The sequence below is a fragment of the Benincasa hispida genome, chromosome 6 (assembly GCF_027475165.1).
Source record: "Benincasa hispida cultivar pf3 chromosome 6, pf3_genome.v1.1, whole genome shotgun sequence".
Classification (NCBI taxonomy): Eukaryota; Viridiplantae; Streptophyta; class Magnoliopsida; order Cucurbitales; family Cucurbitaceae; genus Benincasa; species Benincasa hispida.
In genome coordinates, this window is record NC_143483.1 from 52,878,206 (window position 1) to 52,905,245 (window position 27,040).

General features: G+C 40.3%; 1 protein-coding gene across 1 annotated transcript; it reads right to left on the reverse strand.

The window, feature by feature from the left end:
- Positions 1-3,568: 3,568 nt before the first annotated feature.
- Positions 3,569-26,987, reverse strand: LOC120079280 (uncharacterized). The gene is made up of 4 exons (XM_090314418.1): positions 25,342-26,987; positions 25,112-25,261; positions 24,735-25,034; positions 3,569-3,724 (listed from the first exon to the last, which is right to left on the reverse strand). The coding sequence occupies exons 1-4, from the start codon at positions 25,570-25,572 to the stop codon at positions 3,569-3,571; spliced, it is 837 nt and encodes a 278-aa protein (XP_090170544.1). The 5' UTR covers positions 25,573-26,987.
- Between the last annotated feature and the right edge of the window lie 53 nt (positions 26,988-27,040).

Genomic DNA, 27,040 nt, shown 5'->3' on the forward strand with positions numbered 1-27,040 from the left:
TGGTTATCGCAAAGTTTTCCTAAAAATTACCATCGCAGCCTGTTTTCACAAGTCCTTGAGTTGGACCCTGGACTAACCAGGAAACTCAGTGGAGTTTACACTTAGATTTTGCTAAGGAAACTTGAGTGCTCAACGCAATTTCACCTTCACATTTCATCCACACTTCCACATCATAAAATAACAAATCAAGTTTTTGGCACAGTTGCCGGGGACTTCGACAAAATAGTGTGCTAACGGTAACTTTTCTGATTTCTTTGCAGTCTCAATCTCTGGAAAATTACGACCCGAAGATTGAGAGAACGTTTAGATGGAGAATAAGAGACCATCAACAACAACAGTCAGATAAAGAAGAGATGGCAGAGTGATAACTTGTAGAAATACAAGTTATTTATGTTGTTTTATTTAGATATTGCAGCTAAAAGAAAGAAATGTTGCGTCGATAGTATATAAATTGGCTAAGAAATGCGAAAATTATGAAATGTCGTCAATACACCCACTAACACCATTGCGATGGTAGAATAGAATGTTTTAGTTTCTGTTTTGCAGGAAATCAGTCACCATATGCGTTCATGGCTTAAAAGCAAAATGAACAATGCATCTACGTCGCATTGCGCCCATCAAATGATGGTGCATGCGACAATCGATCAAAGGCTCTAGCGATCAACACAATTTCAATCGCATGCGGTAATCAAAAACAACACCGCATGCAGGGATCGATCGAAAATGTAAAGAGCAATGCATTCGCAGAAGAGTCTGACAAGTGTACAGTTTTTCAGTTGTGCATTTTTTACGGGTTGATTGTGTAATAGCAGGAATTTTCCATTCCACCATTTGAGGAACTACCATAACTATATAGTGGGAACCACAAATTCAAAGAGCCAAGGCCTCGCCTATAAGTAGCTTCTTCACATTCGCTGATACATATACAGATACAGATACTGGTACAGACATGTATACATAGAGACGTGCATATACTAATTCTGATAGAGAGGCTGGTCTGAAGCGACTGTCCAGAGTAGATCCGGGAGAACCACGAGACAAGGCCGAGAGGTGAGTCTCTGAGTAGAGAATTCTTCCAATTCTCATAGTTGAAGCTCTATGGGAAGGTCAATTCTTCCGGGAAAGCAAGCCTGAGAGGGAAGCTTTTCTCTCCACAACTTCCACACACCGGCAAGCACAATCTCCATGCAAAATCTGTGTCAAGACGTTGACAATCTTTCTGTATTTGTTTCTAATCTCTATTTCATCATTTGTATTCATCTTCTCTAATCTTTCATTCATACCATGTATCGAACACTTAACTTTAGAATTAAATGTTATGATAATCACCATTATCATCTCTCTGTCTCTTTCCGTACATCCATAATCCATTGTCTCCATGATGTGTTCTTAATCCCATGGGTCAATAGCAAGAATTAAGCAAGTGAGTTAATTTGTGTTAAGGAAATAATTAAGTTTAACTAAAGCATGCTCGACAGCATCTTCACCTGTGAGAGCAGAAGTGAAGATGTTATTCCACCTATTGAGAGAAGGTTGGAAGAATGCGTTAACTAAAGCAAGAAGTATTTCCAGAGATGGAAACAACCTTGCGTTCATCACGTTCATCCCTATTTCACCATAGAGATATAGGGATGCGGCCAATCACCGAGAAGTGTACGCTAAGAGAAAGCGTAACCTTAGTTGCATCTTTAACGCAATTGACAAACTTGCAATGTTTTCACTATTTACTCTTTCTCTTTCTGCTTCATTCATAAGACTTTCCATCGCATACATCGATTCTTTGTACAACTTCACAGTCAGTTCTCGACCTCAGTATCGTGTATCGTGTATCGTGTATCATGTATCATATTAGTTTAGGATTTATTTTATTGACGCATTTTTACTTTCCTCACAATTTATATTTCTGTATAAACCACCATTCTTTATTCATTGTTAAAACCCGGTCACATGTATCATTTAAGTAACGTATTAACGAAAACAATCCCTGTGTTCGACCTCGGATTATTCTAAGAAACTTTCGTTGGAATTATACTTGGTTTTCAGCGCAAGGAAACTTGTGACACGCACTACTCCATCGCATACTGTGAGCATATCATTAACAATGCATATATTTAGACGTAGTATCGCATAAAAAAAATGTCTTTATCGCAAAAGAGCTTAAGCGCAATTAGAGCATTCAGTCATTCATCAAGGCATCAGATAGACAAAATTACAGGTTGTATCCTTACAAGTTTATGGCAACATAAGCTTGTATCATTCATATTCATCATTGTCTATATGCATAAAGATAAAGGCATCCGTTTTTATGTCATCAAGTTTATGGCGTCGTTGCCGGGCATTGGTAACGGTTAGTGTTGAGTACTTTTGTGGCATTTTGCAGGACAGATCTCTTTGTACTGTCTGTTTAACGCGAAGAAATGGCTGATGGTTTATGAGTACTGGAACTGATCTAGAATTCAAAGCTGACCTAGAGATCGAGCGTACTTTTCGCGCAAGAGCACGCCAGAACAGAGCAAAGCGAAGAAGAGTCAATATAGTAGACAATGATAACGAGGCACCCAAAGGAAATCAAGGGGCAAACCGGCCAGCGCGAGACCCTGTATTTCTTGCTGCTGACCGCAATATCCCCATGAAGAATTATGTGGCGCCCAATCTCTACGACTTCTCACCTGGAATTTCACGACCTATGGTTGAGGAGAACGCACGTTTCGAAATAAAGTCAACCATGCTCCAAATGATACAAAACACGGGACAATTTGGAGGTCTACAAAGTGAGGACCCGCATGCCCATCTTACCAGCTTTTTGGAGATGTGCAGTACTTTTTCCATCCCTGGCATCACCCTAGAAGGTATTAGACTTTACCTCTTCCTATATACACTAAGGGATGAGGCAAAAAGGTGGGCTCATTCATTGGAGCCAAACGAAATCACATCATGGGACCAGTTGGTGGAACGGTTCATAAAGAAGTTCTTCCCTCCAGTAGTCAATGCAAGAAGACGAAAGGATGTGCTAAACTTCGAGAAAATGGATAACGAGACTCTGAGCACTGCTTGGGTGCAGTTCAGAAGGCTGGTGAAAAATTGTCCGCATATCGGGATTCCCAATTGCGTTCTGATGGAAACATTTTATAACGGCCTGAATAGATCAATGCAAGCTGTTGCTGATGCTTCCACAACGGGAGGATTCATGGATAAAACCTACACAAAAGCCAAGGTCATCCTTGATCACATTTCACGGAACACGGATGACTGGGTGGATGACGGGTACAGGGGTAGAGGCTCCAAGAGAAGAAGGAATGATAACGCCATTGTACCAGCGGATACAATGACAACTTTGGCCGCACAAATGGCCGTGGTGACCTCTCTTCTACAAACGATGGCACTTAATCAAGGTGCCCTCTCTCAAAGTTCAGCACAATCCAATGCGTTGACACAAGTGGCTGCAATAAGTTGTGTCCAATGTGGAAGGGCCATGCTGTAGAGATGTGCCCATCAAACCCGCAACAAGTGTTTGCTATCCAGAACAACCCATACAGCAACACTTACAATCCCAGTTGGCGGAATCACCCTAACTTCGGTTGGGGAGGAAATCACAACCAAGGGGGTCCGAGTAACCATTAGAGCAACAATTCTGGGAATCGAAGAAATCCTCAATCTTTTCATCAGAATCAGAATCAGGGTCATCAGAGACAACTGCAAAAACAATCGTCCTCCTCAAACACCTCTAAAAATTCATCATCATTGGAGTCCCTGTTGAAGCAATATATTGAGAAAAACGATGTTTTCATGCAGTCGCATACATCCAACGCATTAGGGCAGTTGATTTCTATATTTTTGTGCAAAATAATGTGTTAACGCAATGCAAAGAATGCGATCATAGGAATACATCAGTCGAGCACAACTTCACCACAAGACTTTGCGTTGATCGTGCTCGTAAACATCCACCCTAGAAGAATCACCGTAATATGGTGGGTGCATCCGGACGAAAGGACGATTAAGATCGATGGGACAGAAAGCTGACGGCAGTCGGATCCAAATTAAGTTGACAGCCGATAACGGTCACAAAGTACATCCAGCTTTATCAATGACAACTATCCGGCGCATCAGTCAGGAATTAAAGTTGTCCCATCTATACAACCAGGAGAGAGAAGCTTCCTTTCACCTTTGATGCCCTATAAATACCAAGTGCATTCTTCAGAGAAGGGGTTAAGCAGTCAATTACTTCATCACTTTACAAGTTCACACCTCTGTTCATAGTTTTCTTTTCCATTTCATGGCGGAGCTAGAGAAGAGTGGTGACGCCGGAGATCGTCCAAGGCGGCTCGAGAGGAAACCTTGGGGCATAAGATCAGAGAGCGGGTTGACTCTCGCAAAAGCGAGAACATCTTTAGAGCACGAGTAGAACAATGTAACACCTAGTGGCAAGAAATTGCTTCAGGCTCTTTACTATACTTGCATTGTTATTCTGTACTTCATCTTTTATCCATTCAATGGAAGTTCTATTTCTACATTTGCTCACTCTCTTAATATGCATGAGTAGCTAAACTAGTTGAATAGGTTGAGAGGAACTGAGCTAACATGATCTAAGAAGTGCATTGCTTGCGATTGTCTTGTTTTATACTGTGCGAAACATCCTATTAGAGTTGTTCGAGAGAGAATCTAAAGAAATAACCTAATGTCTCGAGAGAGCTAGGTTAGAATCTGACTTGAAAGAGCAAGATTAGGCCTACATAAACAAGAAATAGGGACTTAGAGATAAGCTCTGTTTGTCAACTTGCATCGCATGCATCTTAGGAATAGGAATGATATTATATGGTCACATATTTGTGTGAATGTCATGTTGTCATTGCATAAATAGAAATAGAGGTTTATATGTAAACCCTGTAGACTTATCGCATATTTATTTCATGCGTTCTAGCCTTAGAAACTGTGGCATTCACGCCGAGAGGTGGTTTACTATTGTATGCATGTTGCATGATCGCAAGGCATGAATGCAACCTAGGGAATGTCAGCCGAAACCCTTTTCAACCCGTTCACCGCCATATTCATCGTATTTCCCGTTGCCAACTCTTTTTGAACTCTACCGCATTTATCATTATTTTCATTAATACAACAACAAACCAACCACCTTATTTATTTTACCGGTTACTGCAAAGTTTTCATAAGAAAATTATCAATGCAAACTATTTTCACAAGTCCCTGTGTTTGACCCTAGACTTACCAAGAAACTCAGAGGAATTTACATTTGAATTTCGCTGGGGAAACTTAAGTGCACAACGTAATTCCATCAACGCATATCATCCATTTTCCTCAATTAATAAAATAACGCATTAAGTTTTTGGCATCATTGTCAGGGACTTCGGCAAAATAGTTGTTAACGGTAATTTTTGTGAATTCTTTGCAGAACTCTCAATCTCTGGCAAACTATGACCCAAAGATTGAGAGAACATTTTGAAGGAGACTAAGGAACCGCCATCAGCAACCACAATTCGATAAAGAAGAGATGGCAGAGCAGCCTAGGAATGAAGCACCAAACAACAACAATGTCATGGCAAATCCAATTCTGTTGGCCAATGATCGCAATAGGCCCATTAGGGTCTATGCATTGCCAAACCTCTATGATTTCTCTCCGGGAATCATGAGGTCTGCCTTAGACAGAAGTAGATTTGAAATGAAACCGGTGATGCTGCAGATGATCCAGGCTGTAGGTCAATATGGAGGAAGGCGTGGTGGGGATTCACACGCCCACCTCCGAAGTTTTATTGAAATCTGTAATACTTTTGTGTTCTCGAACATCTCTGCTGAGGAGGTTCGAATAACGTTGTTTCCATTTTCTCTCTGTGATCAGGCTACAAAATGGGCTTACTCATTCAAACCAGGAGAGATCACTTCTTGAGAGCAGGTGGTGGAGAAATTTATGAAGAAGTAATTCCCACCTACAGAGAACGTGAGACAAAAAAGGCTTATTACTAATTTTGAACAAGACATTGACGAATCGCTCCGCGATGCCTGGGCGAGGTTTAAAAGGTTGGTCCGAGATTGTCCGCATAATGGGCTACCAGACTGCCTTCAAATGGAAATTTTCTACCACGGTTTGAATCCTGCTTCGCAGACCGCTACCAATGTGGCAGCAGCTGGTGGTCTGCTTGACAAGACTTATGATAAGGCGAAGAATATCCTGGATCGCATCTCCAAGAATCATGAAGACTGAAGGGAGAGCGACCAGAGATTAAGACTCAAAGATTTTGATGCAAATAATGGTGCTATTGTTTCATTGCAAAACCAAATGACCGCAATGATGAATTTAATTCAAAGAATGACGATCAGCAGCCCAACACCACAAGGTGGGCAAATCAACGAAATAAATCAAAGCACCCCAAGGTGTGTGACTTGCAATGATGGGCATGCGATGGAAGATTGTCCACAAAACCCACTGTCTGTATATTTTGTAAAGAATAGCCCCTTTTCCAACACCTGCAACCCCGGGTGGAAAAACCACCCAAACTTTGCTTGGAAGAATCCACAAAAAAAATTTCAATCTGTGGCACAAAAAGAAGGCCCACCAAGGTTCTTTCAATGCAACAACGATCAACAGAGCAATCAAGCGACTAACACACAGCAACCACCACACCCGGTTCGCCGAAAAGGCTACGTCCGGGGGGCCAAAACCTAGAAGGCCTATTGAAGAAATATATAAAGAAAAATGAGACGATGCTTCAAAGCCAAGCTAGGTTCATCCACAACCTTGAATTGCAAATGGGCCAGATTGCAAATGAGCTCAAAAGTAGACCGCAAGGGGCACTGCCAAGTTCAACCAAGCTTCCACGCAACCCAGGGGGTTCAGGCAAGGAGCAATGTCAGGTTGTGACATTGCGTAGTGGAAAGACTGTGGAGGGATAAAAGAAGGAGCAGAACAGATCAACCTCCATCGTAGCTGAGCCTGCAATTGCAGCAACGTAAGAAGAAGAAAAAGTAAATGAAACAGTAGAACCTAAGGTTGCATCAACCTCAAAATCAAATGAAATGGGAACCGTGAAAGTCCAGTTACCACCTTTCCCTCAAAGGCTAAAGAAGAAGAAAAAAGAAGAGGTACAGTACCAATGCTTTCTATCTATGTTAAAGCAATTACATGTTAACATTTCTTTCAATGAAGCGATTGAAGAAATGCCTGCTTATGCCAAGTTTCTGAAGGACATGGTAACCACGAAAAGAGGAGCTGGAAAATTTGCCATGGTGGCATTAACGCAAGGTTCTAAATCTATTATCCCACCAAAGATGAGCGATCCTGGGAGCTTCACTATTCCTTGCTCCATAGGAGAACTCTATATTGGGCAAGCCCTGTGTGACTTGGGGACCAGCATAAATTTGATGTCGCTGTCAATCTTTCGACAACTAAATGTGGGGCAACTTGTGCCCATATTTGTGACTCTCCAACTGGCTGATAGGTCTCTGGTTCATCCAAAGAGTAAGGTGAAGGACGTGCTGATCACAATTGATAAATTTATTTTGCCAGCTGATTCATCATCCTGGATTATGAGGCCGATAAAGATGTGCCCATCATTTTGGGGCAATCTTTCTTATCAACAAGTTGTGCTCGAATTGATGTGCACAAGGGCAAGATCACTTTGAGCATAAACGAACAGAAGCTCAAATTTAATATAATTCGTGCCATGAAATTTCTTGATGAGGAAGACCTACCAGATTTGGAAGATAACTTGAATTTGATTGAAGAAGAAAAGTCTGATGAAGAGTATGAAGAAGAGGATGTCGATGCATCCGTAGCTGCCTGCAATGCGATCGTAGCAAAAAAAACAAAGAAGAAGCCCCGATCGCAACGCAAGAATAAGAGCCGAAGGAAGAAAGAAAAATAACGCAACCATCCCTTGTGGAGCCACCAACCCTTGAACTAAAAACCCTATCAACACATCTAAAGTACGCATTTCTGGGGTAGAATGAAAAGGTGCCAATGATAATTTCCTCTGCACTTAACGCAGATCAAGAGAATGCGTTGATGAGCATTCTCAGAAAGCTTGTGCGAGCAATCGGTTGGATGCTCGCTGATATCAAAGGAATTAGCCCCGCATACTGCATGCACCACATTCATCTTGAGGATGACCACAAAGCAACCATTGAGAATCAACGCAGACTTAATCCTACGATGAAAAGGTCGTCAAAAAGGAGATTATCAAGTGGCTAGATGCGGGCATTATCTATCCCATTGCAATTAGCACATGGGTCAGCCCCATGCAATGTGTGTCGAAGAAGGGCGGAATGACGGTAGTCCCCAATGAGAACAATGAATTAATACCGCAAAGAACCATCACTGGATGGCGCATATGTATGGACTACCGCAAATTGAATGTGGCCACAAAGAAGGATCACTTCCCTCTACCATTCATCGATCAAATGTTGGATAGATTAGTAGGGAATGATTTTTACTGTTTCTTGGATGGATACGCCGGGTACAACCAGATCATGATAGCTCCTGAAGACCAAGACAAGATCACATTCACCTACCCATATGCGACATTCGCTTTTCGCCGCATGCCGTTCGGCCTCTGCAATGCGCCAAGTACATTCCAGAGGTGCATGATGGCAATCTTTCCAGATAATCTCGGGGTCTCAGTGGAAATATTTATGGATGACTTCTCCGTTTATGGAAACACTTATGAAGTCTGCCTAGCCAATTTGGAGAAAATTATGAAAAGATGTGAAGAGACGAACCTGGTGCTTAACTGGGAAAAATGTCACTTTATGGTGGAAGAGGGTATAGTGTTGGGTCACAAGGTCTCTCGAGAAGGGTTGAAGGTGGACAAAGCAAAGATTGACGCAATTGAAAAGCTTCCACCTCCAACCAACGTGAAGGCAGTACGAAGCTTCCTGAGGCATGCAGGATTCTACAGACAATTCATTAAAGACTTTCCTAAGATAGCAAGACCATTGAGTGCGTTACTAGAGGTAGACAGAAAGTTTGAATTTGAAAACAATTTCCTCAATGCATTTCGAATTTTAAAGGATGCGCTGATTATCGCACCCGTCTTAATTGCGCTGGATTGGACACTACCATTCGAAATCATGTGCGATACAAGCAAGTATGCGATGGGAACTGCATTAGCACAAAAGAAGAAAACAATTTTGCACCCCATTGCATATGCGAGTAAAACCCTGAACCCTGCTCAACTTAATTATACCACCACCGAAAAAGAGCTCCTGGCTGTGATTTTTGCATTGGAAAAATTTCGGGCATACTTATTGGGAACCAAGGTATTCATTCATACTGATCACTCGACAATCAAATATTTGATGACAAAGAAGGACGCAAAGCCGAGATTGATTAGATGGGTTCTTCTCCTTCAAGAATTTGATATCGAGATAATTGATCGCAAGGGGATAGAGAATCAAGTTGCGGATCACTTGTCCAGACTGGAAAATCCTAGGACTGACCACAATGAATCTGAAGTGAGTGTCGTGTTCCCAGACGAGCAGATGTTTCACATAGAAGAACTGACATGGTATGCGGACATCGTTAATTATTTGGTCTGTGAACAATTTCCTGAAGATTACACCTACCATCAATGGAAGAAGCTCAAGAATGAATGTAGACACAATTATTGGGATGAGCCGAATCTGTATAAAAGAGGTGCAGACCAAATCATTCAATTATGCGTACCAGATGCTGCTCAACAACGCATATTGTCACAGCGCCACGATTCACCTTATGGAGGGCACTTTGGAGGACAATGTACTGCAGCCAAAGTTTTACAAAGTGGATTCTTTTGGCCTTCGTTATTTAAAGATTCTGTTGACTACACTATGAAATGTGATCGGTGCCAGCGCACTAGCAACATTTCATGGAAGAATGCAATGTCGATGAATACTATCTTGGAGCTGGAACTATTCAATGTATGGGGGATTGATTTCATAGGACCATTCCCTCCTTCAAATGGTAAGCACTATATTTTATTAGCCATTGACTATGTCTCCAAGTGAGTAGAGGAAATTTCATGTGCCGCAAGTGATGTGGTAGTAGTCTCCCAGTTCCTGAAGAAAAATATTTTCACACGTTTTGGCACTCCCCATGCCATCATAAGTGATAAAGGATCACACTTTGTCAACCACAATATAAAGGAGCTGCTACGCAAGTACAACATCCTCCACAAAATGGCCACCGCGTACCATCCGCAAACAAATGGCCAAGCTGAAGTGTCCAATCGGGAAATTAAATCGATACTTGAGAAGGTAGTCAAACCTTCGCGGAAAGATTGGGCAGTGAAGCTTGATGATGAGTTATGGGCATATCGAACTGCATTTAAAACACCTATAGGCATGTCCCCCTATGCATTGTTATTCGGAAAAGCGTCACTTGCCCTTGGAGCTGGAATATAAAGCATTATCGGCGGTCAAGAAACTGAATTTTGATTTAAAGGAAGTAGGGAAAGCGCAAAAAACGAAATTGGTCGAGCTAGAAGAATGGAGGAACAACGCATATGAAAATGCGAAAATTTATAAGGAGCGCACCAAGCAATGGCATGATCAATGCATATGCGGCAAGAACCTCCAAGTCGGGCAGAAGGTCTTACTTTTCAATTCACGTCTGCGACTCTTCCCGGGAAAGCTAAAGTCTCATTGGTCCAGACCATTCATAATTCGATAAGTACTTCCGCATGGCACGGTGAAATTATCAAATGATGATGGTACCAATATATTCAAAGTCAATGGGCAACAAGTAAAAGTATACCATGGAGAAGACTGGCATCGCCAAGTCAACTCCATGGAACTAAGAAACTTTGAATAAAGAAGGAAGAAGGCGGTCCCTGCATTGTCACATGATCACAATCTCTAAGGGACGCAAGTTTTGGAAAACTTCAATTCTTCAACTCTTTTCTCCACTACTCAGAATCTTCACTATCTTTCAGCTATCTTACCAAGATTAAAAAAAATTGTGTTAACGATTTTCCTTTTGTTTAAAATAATTTGACTCTCTCTTTGTTTTTCTTACAACGATCGAGGCGCTGGATTACGGCGATGTTACGTGAAGAAGCATTCATCTTATTCCATCACCGCAACCCACAGAAGAAAGATCGCCGCAAGGATGGATGCGTCAACACAATGCAGGCGACAACACAAAATTTGGGGGTGTACTCTTCCTTATCTTTATTTCAAATTTTGTGCTATCACATTGCATTTCCTTTTCGAAGTTTTATCACCGCATCTTTCTTGATTACCACAATCATTTAACAAGTAGAAAATTTTAGTATTTTACCGCATTCTATTTCTTTGCCAAGTAAGATTTCAATGATGAAAAATATGTTTCTACTTCTTTCGTATATATTAGAGTCAACTTAATCTTAAGATAGTTACCTCATAAAATATTTCTGAAAGTTAGAGGTTTGCTAGCTTTCTTTCAAACCCTCTTTACAACGCATTCTAAGACATCGCATAACTTATTTTAATCTTTTGGCAATGGGGACATTGCCGCATTTTAAATTTGGGGATGAGGTATTTATTTTCAACCTTGCTATTCCTGTTTCTAAAAAAAACATTTTTGAAAATAACAACTCCACTGTCAATGCAAAGGGGAAACCCATGTTGATAAGAGTTAAGTTGTGAAAGGAACTTACCCGTAGTTGGATGTTCGCATGACACACGACAGAATCAAATGACTGCAATGTTGAACTTAATTCAGGGAATGCGATCAGAGGCCAACACCGCAAAATGGGCAAATCAATGCAATTAGTCAAAACACTGCAAGGTATACGACTTGCAGTGATGGGCACACAATGGAAGAATGCCCACAGAATCCACAATCTATTTACTTTGTGAAAAATAATCCATTTTCGAATACCTACAACCCCGGGTGGAAAAACTACCCCAATTTTACATGGAAGAATCAGCAACAGAATTTCCAACCTGTGGTGCAAAAAGAAGAACCACTTGGATTCTTCCCGTGCAATAACGGTGAGACAAGCAATCAAGCCAATAGTTCACAACCGCCATAATATTCTTCCTTGGAAAACCTATTGAAGCAATATATAGAGAAAAACGAAACGGTGCTTCAAAGTCAGGCTACTTCCATCCACAATCTAGAATTACAGATGGGCCAGATTGCAAGTGAGCTAAAGAACAGACCACAAGAGGCTCTGCCGAGTTCAACAGAACTCCCACGTAACCCAGGGGGATTAGGTAAAAAGTAATGTCAGGTTGTGACATTGCGAAGTGGAAAACTGTGGAGGCAGAAAGAAAAGAGTCTATCGGACTTTTCCCATTGCGGCGGAACCTAAACTTTCGGTGACGCGAGAAGAGGAAGGAGAAAAAGAAGCAATAGAACCAGAAGTTGCGTTAACCTCAAAGCCAACAGATAAGGGGATCGTGAGAGTGCAGTTACCACCTTTCCCGCAGAGACTTAGAAAGAAAAAGAATGAAGAGGTACAGTACCAATGCTTTCTGTCTATGTTAAAACAATTACATATTAATATTCCATTCAGTGAAGCGATTGAGGAAATGCCTGCCTACGCAAAGTTTCTAAAGGATATGGTAACCAAGAAGAGGGGAGCTGTTAAGTTTGCCACGGTGACTTTAACGCAAACTTCGAAATCAATTATTCCACCGAAGATGAGCGATCCTGGGAGCTTTACTATACCCTGCTCCATAGAAGGACTGTACATCAGGCAAGCCTTGTGTGACCTTGGGGCCAGGATCAATTTGATGCCTCTGTCGATCTTTAAGCAGCTAAATGTGGGGCAACTTGCACCCACAACCGTGACTCTCTAGCTAGCCGATAGATCTCTGATGCATCCAGAGGGAAAAGTGAAGGACGTGCTGATCACCATTGACAAATTTATCCTACCAGCCAACTTCATCATATGGGATTATGAGGTCGACGAAGATGTGCCCATCATCTTGGGGTGACCATTTTTATCAACAGGTCGTGCCCAGATTGATGTGCATAAAGGAGAGATCACTTTGAGCATCAATGGACAAAATCTCAAGTTCAACATAATCCGTTCCATGAAGTTTCATGACGAAGAAGACCTGCATGACTCAAACGATGACCAGAATTTGATTGAAGAGGAGAAGTTTGATGAAGATAATGAAGAAGAGGATGCAAGCGCATCCATTGCTTCCTGTAATGCAATCATAACAAAAATAAGCAAGAAAGAAGAGATTATAACAAACCGAGAAGAAGAGCCAACAGAAAAAGAAGAAATAAAAACAACGCAACCGTCCCTAGTAGAACCACCAACATTGGAATTAAAGACCCTGCCAAATCATTTAAAGTACACGTTTTTGGGGTAGAACGAGAAGCTGCCAATAATAGGTATGTCCCTAGTAGACGATAAGCGCGAGCGATAAGAGCTCTGCTATCGTATAGCGGAGACGCTTATCGTATAGTAGAGCTACACGATCGTTTAGGAAAAACTAAACGATCATTTAGCAAAGAGGTATATGATCATTTAGAGAACGCGTTAACTAGACGATCATTTAGACGAATGAGCTTCTATCGTATAGGCTCTCGCGATCGCTCTTTCATGGATTCTCTTTTTTTTTTTTTTTGTGCGAGCGATAGAATGCACGACTGAATTATTTCATCAAATGAAAACAATTTTCAAAACTTTAACCCGCTGGTTACCATAACCTTCGCGGCCCCATCTTCCCACGTCCGAACGTGGATTAATTGGTTAATTATTAAATAATTAATCAATTAATTTAATAAATATAATTATATTATATTTATATCCTATAGTTTGATATCATATATTTACTATAGTATTTTTTCTCTACTTGATATAAATCATATTTATATCTAATTTCCTCCAAAATAATGTATCTCATACATTTAGCCAATTATATCATATATAATGAACCAGTCCAATTATATCATATATAATTGAACTTCCTCTTGTCAATTTGAACATTTCAAATTAACTCAAACACTGGTTCTCGACTTTATCCAAGCTACCCAGGTGACCTAATGGATCTGTGGCTCGAAGCTCCAACGGTACGTGAATAGCTGACTAAACTCTTTAGCCACGAGATTCACCATCTGTTAACTATCAGTGATTCCACTAAAGACCAACAGTTGAACTCTTCTTACCACAGATATATTTCTGTGTCCATTGGATATAACCAATCATGAGTACGATGACCCTTCACAGATGCTCGTAAGTACAGCTGGGCCAATTTACCGGCCCCTGTAGTTACATCTCACTCCTTAAGTACCACTGATTCCTCTAATGAACAATACAACATAGTCCAACTATGTGGGAACACCTCTTGGGCCAAGAGAAGGTGTGTGGCACCACATCGTTCAAGCCCTGGAATCAGCCCTTAAGGGAGCCATCTATCTACTTACCCCTGCCTCGGGGAAGAAGTGAATTCCATCTTGTATAGTTGATTTCCTAGCTCCCAAATCAGACGAATCCCCAAAATGGTAGGTTTGAATCGGCAACTTGGCCACTCATACCCATACAAATCAACGGGCCGCCCTCAATGGCAGAAGTTCCCAACTCATTCAGGATTGAGGACATGTTACCTATGGTCATCCTAGTGAAGTGAAGTCTCTGTCATGAACGGTGTTATATAACGAGACATTAACACTTTGTGGTTAGGTCTTATAAAAACTCTTTGTATAGGATGCCCCCGCTCGCATGTCCCCAACACGAATGATCAGAATCAAATCATCTGTGGCAAGTCATAACATTTGTGACCATTCCACAAAGTGGGTTGCATCCGTAGCATTACCAAGATAAAGTTTCCATCCTATATCCATATACTACAAACCATTTTGGTTATCACTCAAGACATGATCCACTTATATGTCACCACATACATGCTTGAGTCACATATAGATAACCAAGGATTTTATGTTTATTGGTTTGTGGTAAAGCAAATAAAACAAGTAACCGAACAAAACAACAAGATGTGAAGTAAATATTATATATTAATAATCACAGGTGTTCGTATATACTGTTTACAAACTACAGGACACGAGACTTTAGGGCATCAACCCCAACAATCTCCCACTTGTCCTAAAGCGAAGTGGGGTGCACAAAAAAAAATTAGTACAAAACAATTAACTAGGGAACATAAAAGCCTAGTACAATAAAATCTCCCACTTGCTCTAGGTCAACCGCGGGCGATCCTGTAGACCCATGCTCCATAGGTGACCCTCAAACACTATAGCCATGAGAGCCTTCGTAAACGAGTCAGCAACATTGTGCTCTGAAGCGATCTTCGTGACGATCACGTCCCCTCGATGCACTATCTCGCGGATCAGATGATACTTCCACTCTATGTGTTTACTATGCCGATGACTCCTTGGCTCCTTGGAGTTTGCCACTGCCCCACTATTATCATAATAGAGGGTAATGGGCCTAGAAATATCTGGAACAACTTACAGGTCTATCAAGAACTTCCTAAGCCAAACAGCCTCCTTAGCAGCTTTGCAAGCCGTTACATACTCCGCCTTCATAGTGGTGTCGGCGATGCACCCATGCTTAGTGCTTCGCCACACTACAGCTCCTCCGTTAAGAGTAAAGACTGATCCTGATGTAGACTTGCGAGAGTCCTTATCAGTCTGAAACTCTAAATCTGTATATCTTGTAAGGATCAAATCCCTCAAACCATACACGAGTATGTAGTCCCTCATTCTCCGAAGATATTTGAGGATGTTCTTCACTACAGTCCAGTGACTTTGGCCTGGGTTAAACTGATACCTACTAACTATGCCCACAGCGTAGTAAATGTCTGGACGAATACAGAGCATCGCGTACATCAAACTGCCAACGGCAGACGCATATGGGACCTGTCTCATTTTTTCAACCTCTTGAGGCGTCTTAGGACACATTTCCTTAGACAAAGTGACTCCATGCCTGAACTGCAGTAGGCCCCTCTTGGAGTCCTATCTAGTACTTGAGCAACATCTTGTCAATGTACGATACCTGAGACAGTGCTAGTACTTTGTTCTTACGATCTCGAAAGATCTGGATTCCTAGAACAAATTGAGCCTCTCCCAAATCTAGCCAGTTCTTAACTGCAGTCAGTAGACCTACGTCATTCCCAATGAGTAGATATCATCTACATATAACACTAAGAAGACTACTGAAGCGTTGATGATCTTCTTGTAGACACAAGGTTCATCAACGTTTTGGCCAAAGCCATACGACTTGATCGCAGCATCAAATCGTATGTTCCAAGATCGAGACGCCTGTTTCAGTCCATAAATGGACCAATTCAGTTTGCAAATCTTTTGCTATTGACCTTGGGCTATGAATCCCTCGGGTTGTACCATGTAAATGGTCTCCTCAAGATTGACATTCAGAAAGGCCATCTTGACGTCCATTTGCCAGATCTCATAATTATAATAAGTTGAAATGGACAGGAGGATGCGGATTGACTTTGACATGGCAACAGGCGAGAAAGTCTCCTCATAGTCAACTTCCTCTACCTGGGTATAACCTTTTGCCATAAGTCGATCCTTGAAGGTCTATACCTTCCCATCAGCACCCCGTTTGCGTTTGTAAATCCATTTAAAATCTATAAGGAGAACCCCATCAGGCTGATCTACAAGATCCCATACTGAGTTGAAGTACATTGACTCTATCTCGAGATCCATGGCCTTGACCCATTCATCCCAGTCAACATCCTCCATTGCCTTCTTATAAGACAACGGATCCTCAACATCACCATCTGCTACCATAGCAAGGATTTCTGTGAAACCCAAATAGCGAACGGGTGGGTTCGTAACCCTCCCACTACGTCGAGGTTCCCTCAACTCTTGAGGTGGAACCGACCTACTGGATGAACTCCCATCAATAACTCTTGTTGATGTAGCAAGCTCTTCAACAACTCTTGTTGAAGTTTGAGTAGTTTCATTGGAAAGCTCACGTAACACGATTTTGCTTCGTGGACTATTCTCCCTTGTACGATCCTCCTCCAAGAAAGTAGCGTTTGTTGAAACAGACACCCGATTTTCCGTTGGATCATAAAAATAACCCCCTCGTGTACCTTTGAGGTAGCCTACAAAGAGGCACAACCTCGACCGTGGTTCCAACTTCTTGGGATTAGCCACAAGCATATGTGCAGGGCAACCCCAAATGCGAAAATGACGTAAACTAGCTTTACGCCCATTCCACAACTCCAGAAATGTTCTTGTAACACTCTTAGAGGGAACACGGTTGAGTATGTACACCCCAGTCTCCACTGCAAAACCCCAAAACGAGTCCGGTAAGGAAGCGTAACTCATCATCGAATGAACCATGTCTAATAAGGTCTTATTTCTCCTCTCCGCTACACCATTCTGCTGAGGTGTACCCAGCACTGAGAGTTAGGAAATGATTCCATGTCCTATCAAGTAGTCCTAGAATGTGGAGTCCAAAAACTCTCCACATCGATTTGATTGAAGTGATTTAATCTGTCTATCCAATGCGTTTTTAACTTCAGCCTTGAACTCTTTGAACTTTTCAAAGGATTCAGACTTCTGTTGCAAAAGATAAACATACCCGTACCTGGAGTAATCATCAGTAAAACTGATAAAATACTCATAGCCACCTCGGGCTCGCACATTCATAGGACCACAAAGGTCAGAATGTACTAACTCAAGAGGCTCTTATGCTCTAAAACCTTTTCCAGTAAAAGGTTGTTTAGTCATCTTACCCTCAAGGCAAGATTCACACACAGGTAAAGAATTTTCTTCTCACCTAGAAGTCCATTCTTCACCAATCTCTCAATCCTATTGAGATTGATGTGCCCTAAACGTAGATGCCAAAGTTGGGCATTTTCTTTTGGAGAAATGCGTTGACGTTTTAATTGAGTTACAGAAGTTCTGAACATTTCATTATTATGAAGGAAATTAATGGCTAACGACCTTAGCACATATAAATTCGATTCCAGATTTGCCGTGCAAATAAAAACACCATCTTTATGAATAAATGCTTTACTCAAATTGAAAAAAATAGTGTATTTACATAGCAATAAGCACTTTACAGAAATAAGGTTCTTTTTTAGTTCAGGAACAATATATACATCATTTAAAATTAGAAACCTATTCTGTAAAGTCAACTGGAGCCCTCCCACTGCCACAGCTGAGACGACGTGCCCGGTGCCTACTCGCATCGTCATCTCACCAGCCTTCAGCTGTCGCCAAGATATAATCCCCTGAAAAGAAGAAAAAACATGGTTAGTGGCGCCTGAATCAATTATCCAAGCCGAATCATCATTCTCCACTAAACAAGTTTCGAGCACAAGTAAATCATATTTACCTTTATCCGCCTTGGCCTTAGCCTTGGCTGCTTTCTTCTCCTTCAGATACCGAGGACAGTTCCTCTTCCAATGTCCATCTTTGTTGCAATGGAAACACTTTCCCTTAGCAACTGGTGGACGCCTCCTTGGGGCGACAGGTGGTGGGTTAACAGGTGCCTTCCCTTTTCCCTTACCACCTTTCTTCTTCTTCCCCTTTGCAGTGTTAGAAGTAGAAGGTGTAGACTTCGTTCCTGAGGTCGAACCTCTATGGAACGTCCGTGAGGATGAAGCAACATTTTCCTCACCCTTCTACCTCTCTTTACTTTTCAGTAAAGATTGGTATGTCTACAACTCATTGAGGAGAGTTGTAAGGTTATATTTCACTTTGTTAAGAATCACATTGCTAAAAAAATGTAGGAAGCTCTCCGGCAAAGAATACAGGATTATGCTAACCTGGCTGCCCTCATCGATGGTAGACCCATTCAACTCCGCCACATTGAAGTGGACCATCATGTTTAGCATATGTTCACGAACAGAGGTGTCTTCTTGCATTTTGGAGTTGAATATATATTTAAGAGCCTCATGCATAAGTTGTTCAGAAGGTTGTCCAAACATCCCCCGCAAGGACTCCATGATCTCACGGGCTAAGACCATAGACTCATGCTTATTTGCCAAGATGTCAAAAATAATTGCCAAGATATTGGCTCGGGCCTTCTCATTCATCCTTGTCCATCGCTCGTATGCCTCCCGAACATTTCGAGCGGCATTGGAGCTGGAATAAGAGGACAAGCCTCCGTGAGAGCGAACATGAGATCCTCGATGATTAGGATCGTCGTGATCATATGTTTCTATGTTGAAAAATTGTCGCCAGTTAATTTTTTGGCGCTTAACAACGATAAGGTGGCTGTAGCCATTTGAAAAAGTTGTTGAAAATACGGACAAATCTTCATTAGTTTTTGCTAAACCACTTTTAAACCAATTAGTTTTGCAAAATAGTTTCAAGTATCCTAAGTTATAGACTTCTATTTTGCAATGATGCCCCAGTGAGTCAGGACAAACGCCACTGGTGGGGTGATCAGTTGCCTTTTCACTGGGATGAGACATTCTCAACCATTAGGCAGAACCAACTCTTGGAACTGAACCTAACAGCCACCATTTTTTTGGTCCAGAATCGTTAACATTTAACTATTTCTTGTAAGTGTACCCCTCGTTTTCGGTGCCAGAGTCCCGCCCTAATGCACTTACCATAGGGAAAAGACAGATTAGGACAAGAGATTAAGTTACCTTATCCTCTTACAGGAGATCAAATAAAGAAACACGCAAAACTACCATCCTTTAGGGGGACGCTCCCAGGGTGCCTCGAGGCGATACGCAGTAACTTTATTCAAACTTATGAGGGAGACCGAGGGATATGTTGTTGCACTTTCCGCTCCCACTTACTATGAACATTCTCTCCATCCACCTTGATATTGACCTACCCAAACACCATCCGTTAGGGTGACACACCAAAAGTACTGTGAAGCCGAGGATAAATCTCACAGTGTGGACTTTAGGAGAAAAGTGAAAGGTTTAAATGAAGCATCTTATGCCCCAAGTACCTTACATTGAATGTTGTACCTAGGGATTCATTAAGCTAGACAATCCGGCTACTGATTTTAGTCTAAGTGGTCTTTTTAAAGCTTGCTCATAAACAATGTTTGTTTATGAAATATAAACAAATTCAAGTAGTCACATTTAAACATTTTAATGGACTGTTCTTAACTTGCATGCATGCATCAAATCTATCTAATTTACCTTTCCAGGTAAGTTCCCAGGTAGGGGTGTTATGTTTTCGTCAACTTAAATACCCCAGCCTAGACAGAACCCGCCTTAGACAAAAGATCCCTTATAGATAGATTTGCTACACTTTAATCTTTTATGAGCCAATTTAATCCTATTAAACTGATTAAAAGATTAAAGCCTTAGGGTTGCTAATCATATTAGAACCGTGATCTTAGGTCTATGTGATCCAAGTTTTAAACATTTTAAAACCATGAATTAAACCTAAGTGAGCATGCATGTCTTTCTTATTTCTTTTAGCTCTAATTTCTCTTTAACTCTTAAAAAGAAACAACTAAAAAAAAATTGTGCATAACGAGGCATTTATAACAATTATAAAGTAACCTATGTGTCATGCTTCATTCAATGTCCGTTCATTACTATATAACTTTTATATAATGTGTGATAACCAAACAAACATGCTATCATTCACCCTTATATTATAACAATTATAATATAAAGATGATGCATGTCAATGCTTTTTATGCATGCATAAATATAACTCTTATATTATATGATGCATGAGCATGCTCTTACATAATTAAAATCATGTTTCTCTAAATTAAAATAATTGCAATAAAGAGATTATGCATGATCAATGCATAACCTAAGGTGGGATTTACTATATGTGCATACCATATGCCATATAAAACATACATCGCATGTATTAAACAAATAGATTAATGGACCGAGATAAGCCTTTAAACCAAAAAAGAACGAGAATGAAAAACCCTATCTATTACATTTTTTATCGAGCAAATCGGTTCACAGGTGAATCAAATCTTGAACCGCCAGGAGGTCTCCATCGTGTAGCAATCTTTAGCAAGTAGATGATCGTTCAGCATGCACTAGATGATAGGAACATTAGTAAACGATCGCGTAGACGACGAGGAGGCTGCGAAGCCTGATCGTCCATGCAATCGTGTAGCACGATGAAAGTTAAACGATTTACCTTGAGTTACTAAGTGATCGTTTAGTCAGTTACTAAGCGATGAAGCTTGCTGACCTAAATGATCATCTAACGTGCTTTAAATGATACGTGAGCGTCTGATCGTCTAACTGATGCGTGCAACTTGGTAAACGATTTACCTTGCGATGTTAAGCGATCGTTTAGTCAGTTACTAAGCGATGAAGCTTGCTGACCTAAACGATCGTCTAGCTCGCGCGCGTATTAAACGATACTCAGCGATCACGTGCCTGATCATCATCCCGATACGACCAACTCTTGATCGCATACCCCATCGTTCAACCGATACGTTCAACTACGATCGCATAGTCCTTCATCTTCATGATGCTATGGACAGCGATCGCATAGAACCTTTTTCTACAGGATGCGATCAACCCTAGATCATCTCCTTACTCGAAGAGCCACAACCTTTGCCCAGAACTTCGACGAACGGCTCAAGACTTCAAACACTTTGAATACATACTCAATTAAGATTATATATGCCCAAAAAGCGCAGGGGCCTTTACATACAACCGCAAATGTAAAAGGAATTAAATAGACCGAGACAATTCATCCCGAAAACATCCATTAATTCGGCACATCCACAACAGTATTAACACTTAAAACAGCGTAGAAATGCACCCACCATGAATGTAAACGTTATTTCGTTGCAACAAATGAAATCGGAGTATCAGAAACCTGGCTCTGATACCAATTGAAGGATCTCATACCGAGAGTTTCATGAACGGGCTTAGATCGCTCCGATTTCACAGTGACCGAAACATAAACAATATACATTCCATATTAACAGTTATGCGTATTAAACTCACCAACGCATGCTCAGAATACAATAAAACATAGGGAAAAGAGGTTTATATCGACTTTCTTCGTATGTGTGAACCCAAAGTAGCAAAAAAACTTCCCATCGATCTACCAGCACCCGACGAGTCTGTCGATTGTTACTGTACGATCCGAACGTACATGAACAAGGCCGCGAGGACAACACCACCACAAGGGAAACACGGGTATCCTCGGCATAAAAAACCCAAAGAGTGGGCTCTGGTGAGTTTGGTAAAGGATGGAGGAGAAGACGTCGTGTAGACGATAAGCGCGTGCGAGAAGAACTCTGCTATCATATAGCGGAGACGCTTATCGTATAGTAGAGCTACACGATCGTTTAGAAAAAACTGAACGATCATTTAGGAAAGAGGTATACGATCGTTTAGAGAACGTGTGAACTAGACGATCGTTTAGACCATTGTTTAACACTTCGTGGTCAGGTCTTATAAAAACTCGGTATCATTGTTAAAGTACGTGGTCAGGTCTTAAAACGCGTGAACTAGAGGAAAGAGGTATACGATCGTTTAGACCATTGTTTAACACAAAACTTCGTATCATTGTTTAACACTTGTTAAAAAACGGTCGCATGTATCATTTAAGTAGCGGAGACGACCGTTTAACACTTCGTGGTCAGGTCTTATAAAAACTCTTTGTATAGGATGCCCCCGTTCGCATGTCCCCAACACGAATGATCAGGATCAGATCATCTATGGCAAGTCACAACACTTGTGACCATTTCACAAAGTGGTTCGTGTCCCTAGCATTACTAGGATAAGGTTTCCCTCATATATCCATATACTACAGATCATTTTGGTTATCACTCAAGACATGATCCACTTGTATGTCAGCACATACATGCTTGAGTCACATACAGATAACCAGGGATTTTATGTTTATTGATTTGTGGTAAAGCAAATAAAACAAATAACCGAGCAAAACAACAAGATGTGAAGTAAATATCATATATTAACAATCACAGGTGTTCGTATATACTGTTTACAAACTACATGACACGAGACTTTAGGGCATCAACCCCAACAACTCCAAGCATCAGCTGCATCTCATGCAGCCATCTTCTTTGCATGATTGTCTGCAATATATTAAGAAAATTGGAGTGAATTTGAGGCATGCAATATGTAGAATTTTTTGCTGAAAAAATCATGTGAAGAATGTGTTCTTCAAGTGGGTTGCTGCTGTGAGTTATCCTCCAAGTTCCCTTGATTCAAGCTTATTTTGAGTCCCACAACTCAATCTAGAGTACCAATAGAATCATAGGGAAGATCTTGGGGTGGTCTACAATGAAATTTGGAGAGATTTGCAACTGGAAATCGAGATTTCAAGAGTTCTACAAAGGTATGACTTGAAACTCATTTATTTCTGCAAGAGCATGCTTTAGTTTTAACCAAAATTAATGAATTAGAATGCTTATTGATCCTTGTTGCTTCCACTGCTTGTTGATACAATCTAATATTTCTCAAATCGAATTTAAAATTTGGAAATTAATTTGATTTTAATTAATTAAACATATTTAATTAATTAATTAATTTAATATCAAATATCAAATCAATCACACACTCAATATATAACATGAATCTAATTCATGTAATTGATATTTAAATCAACATTTAAATATTATAAACTCTCCAATTTTTGTTTAATTTCAATAAATTAAATGTTAATTATATCGAATAAAATTAAACAAACCCTAATTTGATTTTGAACTAATTCAAACTCAAAAACCCTAGTTTCAATTTGAACATTTTCAAACTGAAATTCAATTTGACAATTCAAATATCATTCCAAATTCACTCAATTTAATAATTCAAGGTGTTCATGTTTTACGAGCTAGTAGAGGGACCTTATGGACCTACAAATCATGAGCTCCAATGATTAAGATTAATTGGTTAGTATTCGTTAACTATCAAGTCATACCACTATAGCTCGATAGTTGCACTCTCCTCACGGTAGATATATTTGTGTCCACACGATATAACCATAACTAGTAAGTCGACCCTTCACAGGTTGTTCATAATACCGACTAGGTCAATGTGTTATTTTACCCTCGATATTATGTCTTGTTCCTTAAGTTCCAACTGATTCTCTAATGAACAATTAGTTTATGATCCAATCACTGAACCAGGTCCCTCTCGAGTCAGTGAGAGGGTGGGGCCCCTTGTTCAAGACTTAGATTCGGTATTTAAGAGAACAACCTTTCTTCTATCCCTAAATCGGATAGGCATGAATTCCGTCTTGCACCCCATGGCCCCAACTATCTACCTGGTCTTACCCCTGAAATGGGAGACTTACTAAGCCAGCGTTGTTGAGCCAACCCTCACCTATGAAAATCTAAGGACAATCCCGAATAAACAGGAGTTCATAGTTAGCTCAGGATTAAGATCGAGTTACTTAGGTCATCTAAGCAAAATAGTCAGTCTTAAATAGTAAACAGCGTTAAAATGTAAGAGTGACTTATTTCTCGGTCCGATCTTATGCAAACTCATTGCATAGAATGCCCTCGCTCCTCATGTCAATACATGAACGAATCTGGATCACTTCGTTTGTAGTGTCTTTATAACAACTTGTAACAGCTAAAGAGTAGGCCACATCCAATAGTGTTGCCAAAATAAGGTACTCAACCTTAATCATGTACTATAGACCGTTTTGGCTATTTACTCGAATTTGATTCATCTTTATGTCTCTGTATATAGTTCAAGTATTCATATAATAGTCATGGATCTTAGTTTGTTGGATTTAGACTTTATGAATGCAATTAATAGATTCAATACCTTTATTGAAGAAATGTTGATTAACATCTTTTATTGAGTAGAATAGTTTAATACGTTTAACTTTTACAAACTGCGAGTTTTAGGATATAAAACCCAACACCCACCACATCAAGGAACATATCATCACTAGGTGTGTATATCCCTCCCTCCACCCTTCCACATTTAGCATCCTCGTGCTCAGAATGCTCGTGTTCATCCCCTCCTTCCACCCTTCCACATTCATCATTGTTACCTCCACGATGATCATCACCGTCGCTTTCAGAACTACCCCCACTACTCGACCTACTGCCACTTTCAGCACTATCATCATTGGCACCTAGATCGAATATAGGTTGTCTGTCCACTGGGGTATCCCGAAACTCCCTCTCAGCGTTGGTCATGACAAGACCCCCTTTAACATTTGTCTACATTAACAACCCAGTAAAATGGTTAATGTCAATTTAACAACCAAATAAACATATTATGCATGAAGTAAATGTACATTGTTAGACTCAAATATGTCTCTCTCGAGTTCTTTGAAAGACACTGAGTGGGAGCATGACCATCGTAATATGTGAGGCAAAGCCACCTTGCTCCTTCGTTCCACAATGTTCCCAGCTATCGATGCTGCTAGGATCTCGTACATCCATACCTAAATAAAAATTTAACATATATTAAGAACAATAGTAATGTTAAATCAAACAACATGATTATTATGTTAAGCAAATTTACCTGGAACGCTTGTGGAAATCCATGCAAAGAGTACTTCACGACATAATTTTTATTTTCTTTCACCTTCATCTTGTATAAGCTACTCTTATCATTCAATGCATTCTTTAGGGCATCAAGTGTCCTCTCCCAAATAATGGTACCCCAATCTAGACTATTGTAGTATTCTATGTTTTGAACGTCCTTAAAACGTTTAAGATCCACTGTATTTTTCTGTTTGTTCTTTCCCATCATTGCAACCTCCGTGTAGTAGACTAATGTGATCTTCACAGCATCCTCATCATTTTCAAATGCCAATTCCTTATATTTTTCTTCTAGTAGACGGACATGTAAGGTGTCCTTCGTCACTCAATTACCGAAATACTTGATTGCAAGTTCATACGAGGACTGCTCATTTTAATGAACTCAAGTAGGGGATCGCCACAAACCAGACATCAACAAAAGATCATCCTTTAAAAAAGTGACGACCTTTCCACCAACAAAGAATGAGATTGAGTCAGCTCTCGTGCTTTTCACTTCTCTCAACAACATATGATGGATAATTGGGTTGTTGAACACCATGTCAACGTCTATAAATCACCCAAAAACTATTCTCTTGAACATCTCTAACTGCCTTGGGGTAAGCTTCTCCTTCACAGTCTTATTCGCATTAGCAATTTAGGCCAAGCTCGTTATTTGACCGAGAAATTGGTCGACTACAGGTATTCTGAAATGTATTGACATCTTAAATCACTCCTGCATGAAATAAAGATCCAATCAGTAAACTCCTTCAGAAAAAAAAATTGTAAAAAATATTCTATTTAAGTCTCGTTGGTATCGCTTTCACTGGTATCGCTGTCTCTGGTATCGCTCTCATTGGTATCGCTCTCTCTGGTGTCGCTCTCTCTAGTAACTCTCACTTATCTCGCTCACATTCTCTCTTTTTACTCGTCTTTAACCACAGAACACATTGAAAACCAAAAAAAAAAAAATCATAGGTTCACTGTATTTCTAAACCCCAAACAACCCATCCTTTCCGGTGTCACTCTCTCTAGTATCGCTCTCGCTGATTTCACTCTCACTTATCTCGCTCACAGTCTCCCTTTTTACTTGTCTTCAACCACAAAACACATAGAAAGCCAATAAAAACAAACAAAAAAAAAACCATAGGTTCACAATATTTCTAAACTCAGAATGACCCACAAAGTCCCATTACCGATCAATTTATTTATAGGAACAGGTTGAAAGATTTACCGATTAGATTCGATTTTTCGGCGGCAATGGAATCGTTTGCAAGCCCAAATGATGGATTTTAAAAAGCAGCGAAACCATCCGGTGCTTATGAGCGATACGAAGCCATTACGCTTGGAAAATTTGAAGAGTTTTTAGTTTTGGTTGGTTTTCAATAAAAGGGTAAGAAAGCAAAGAGTGAGGGAAATTTACATAATTTGGTATGGCGATGATGTTAGCAGAGGGTCAATTGACATTATTTTTGCAAAAAGTGTCATTTGACATTTTGAGCCCAAAAAATGAATAATCCATACAAATTTCCTTTTCTTTTTTTTTTTTTTTAATGGAATTGGAAAAGATTAAAAGTTAGTATATTTTGTTAAAACTCTTCATATTCACCTTAAAATACATTTCACCTTCATTGCCTACAATTATTAAGATGAAAAAGAAGGTTATGCTCATTAGGATGAAAAAGGGTTTAGTGGCTTTGATG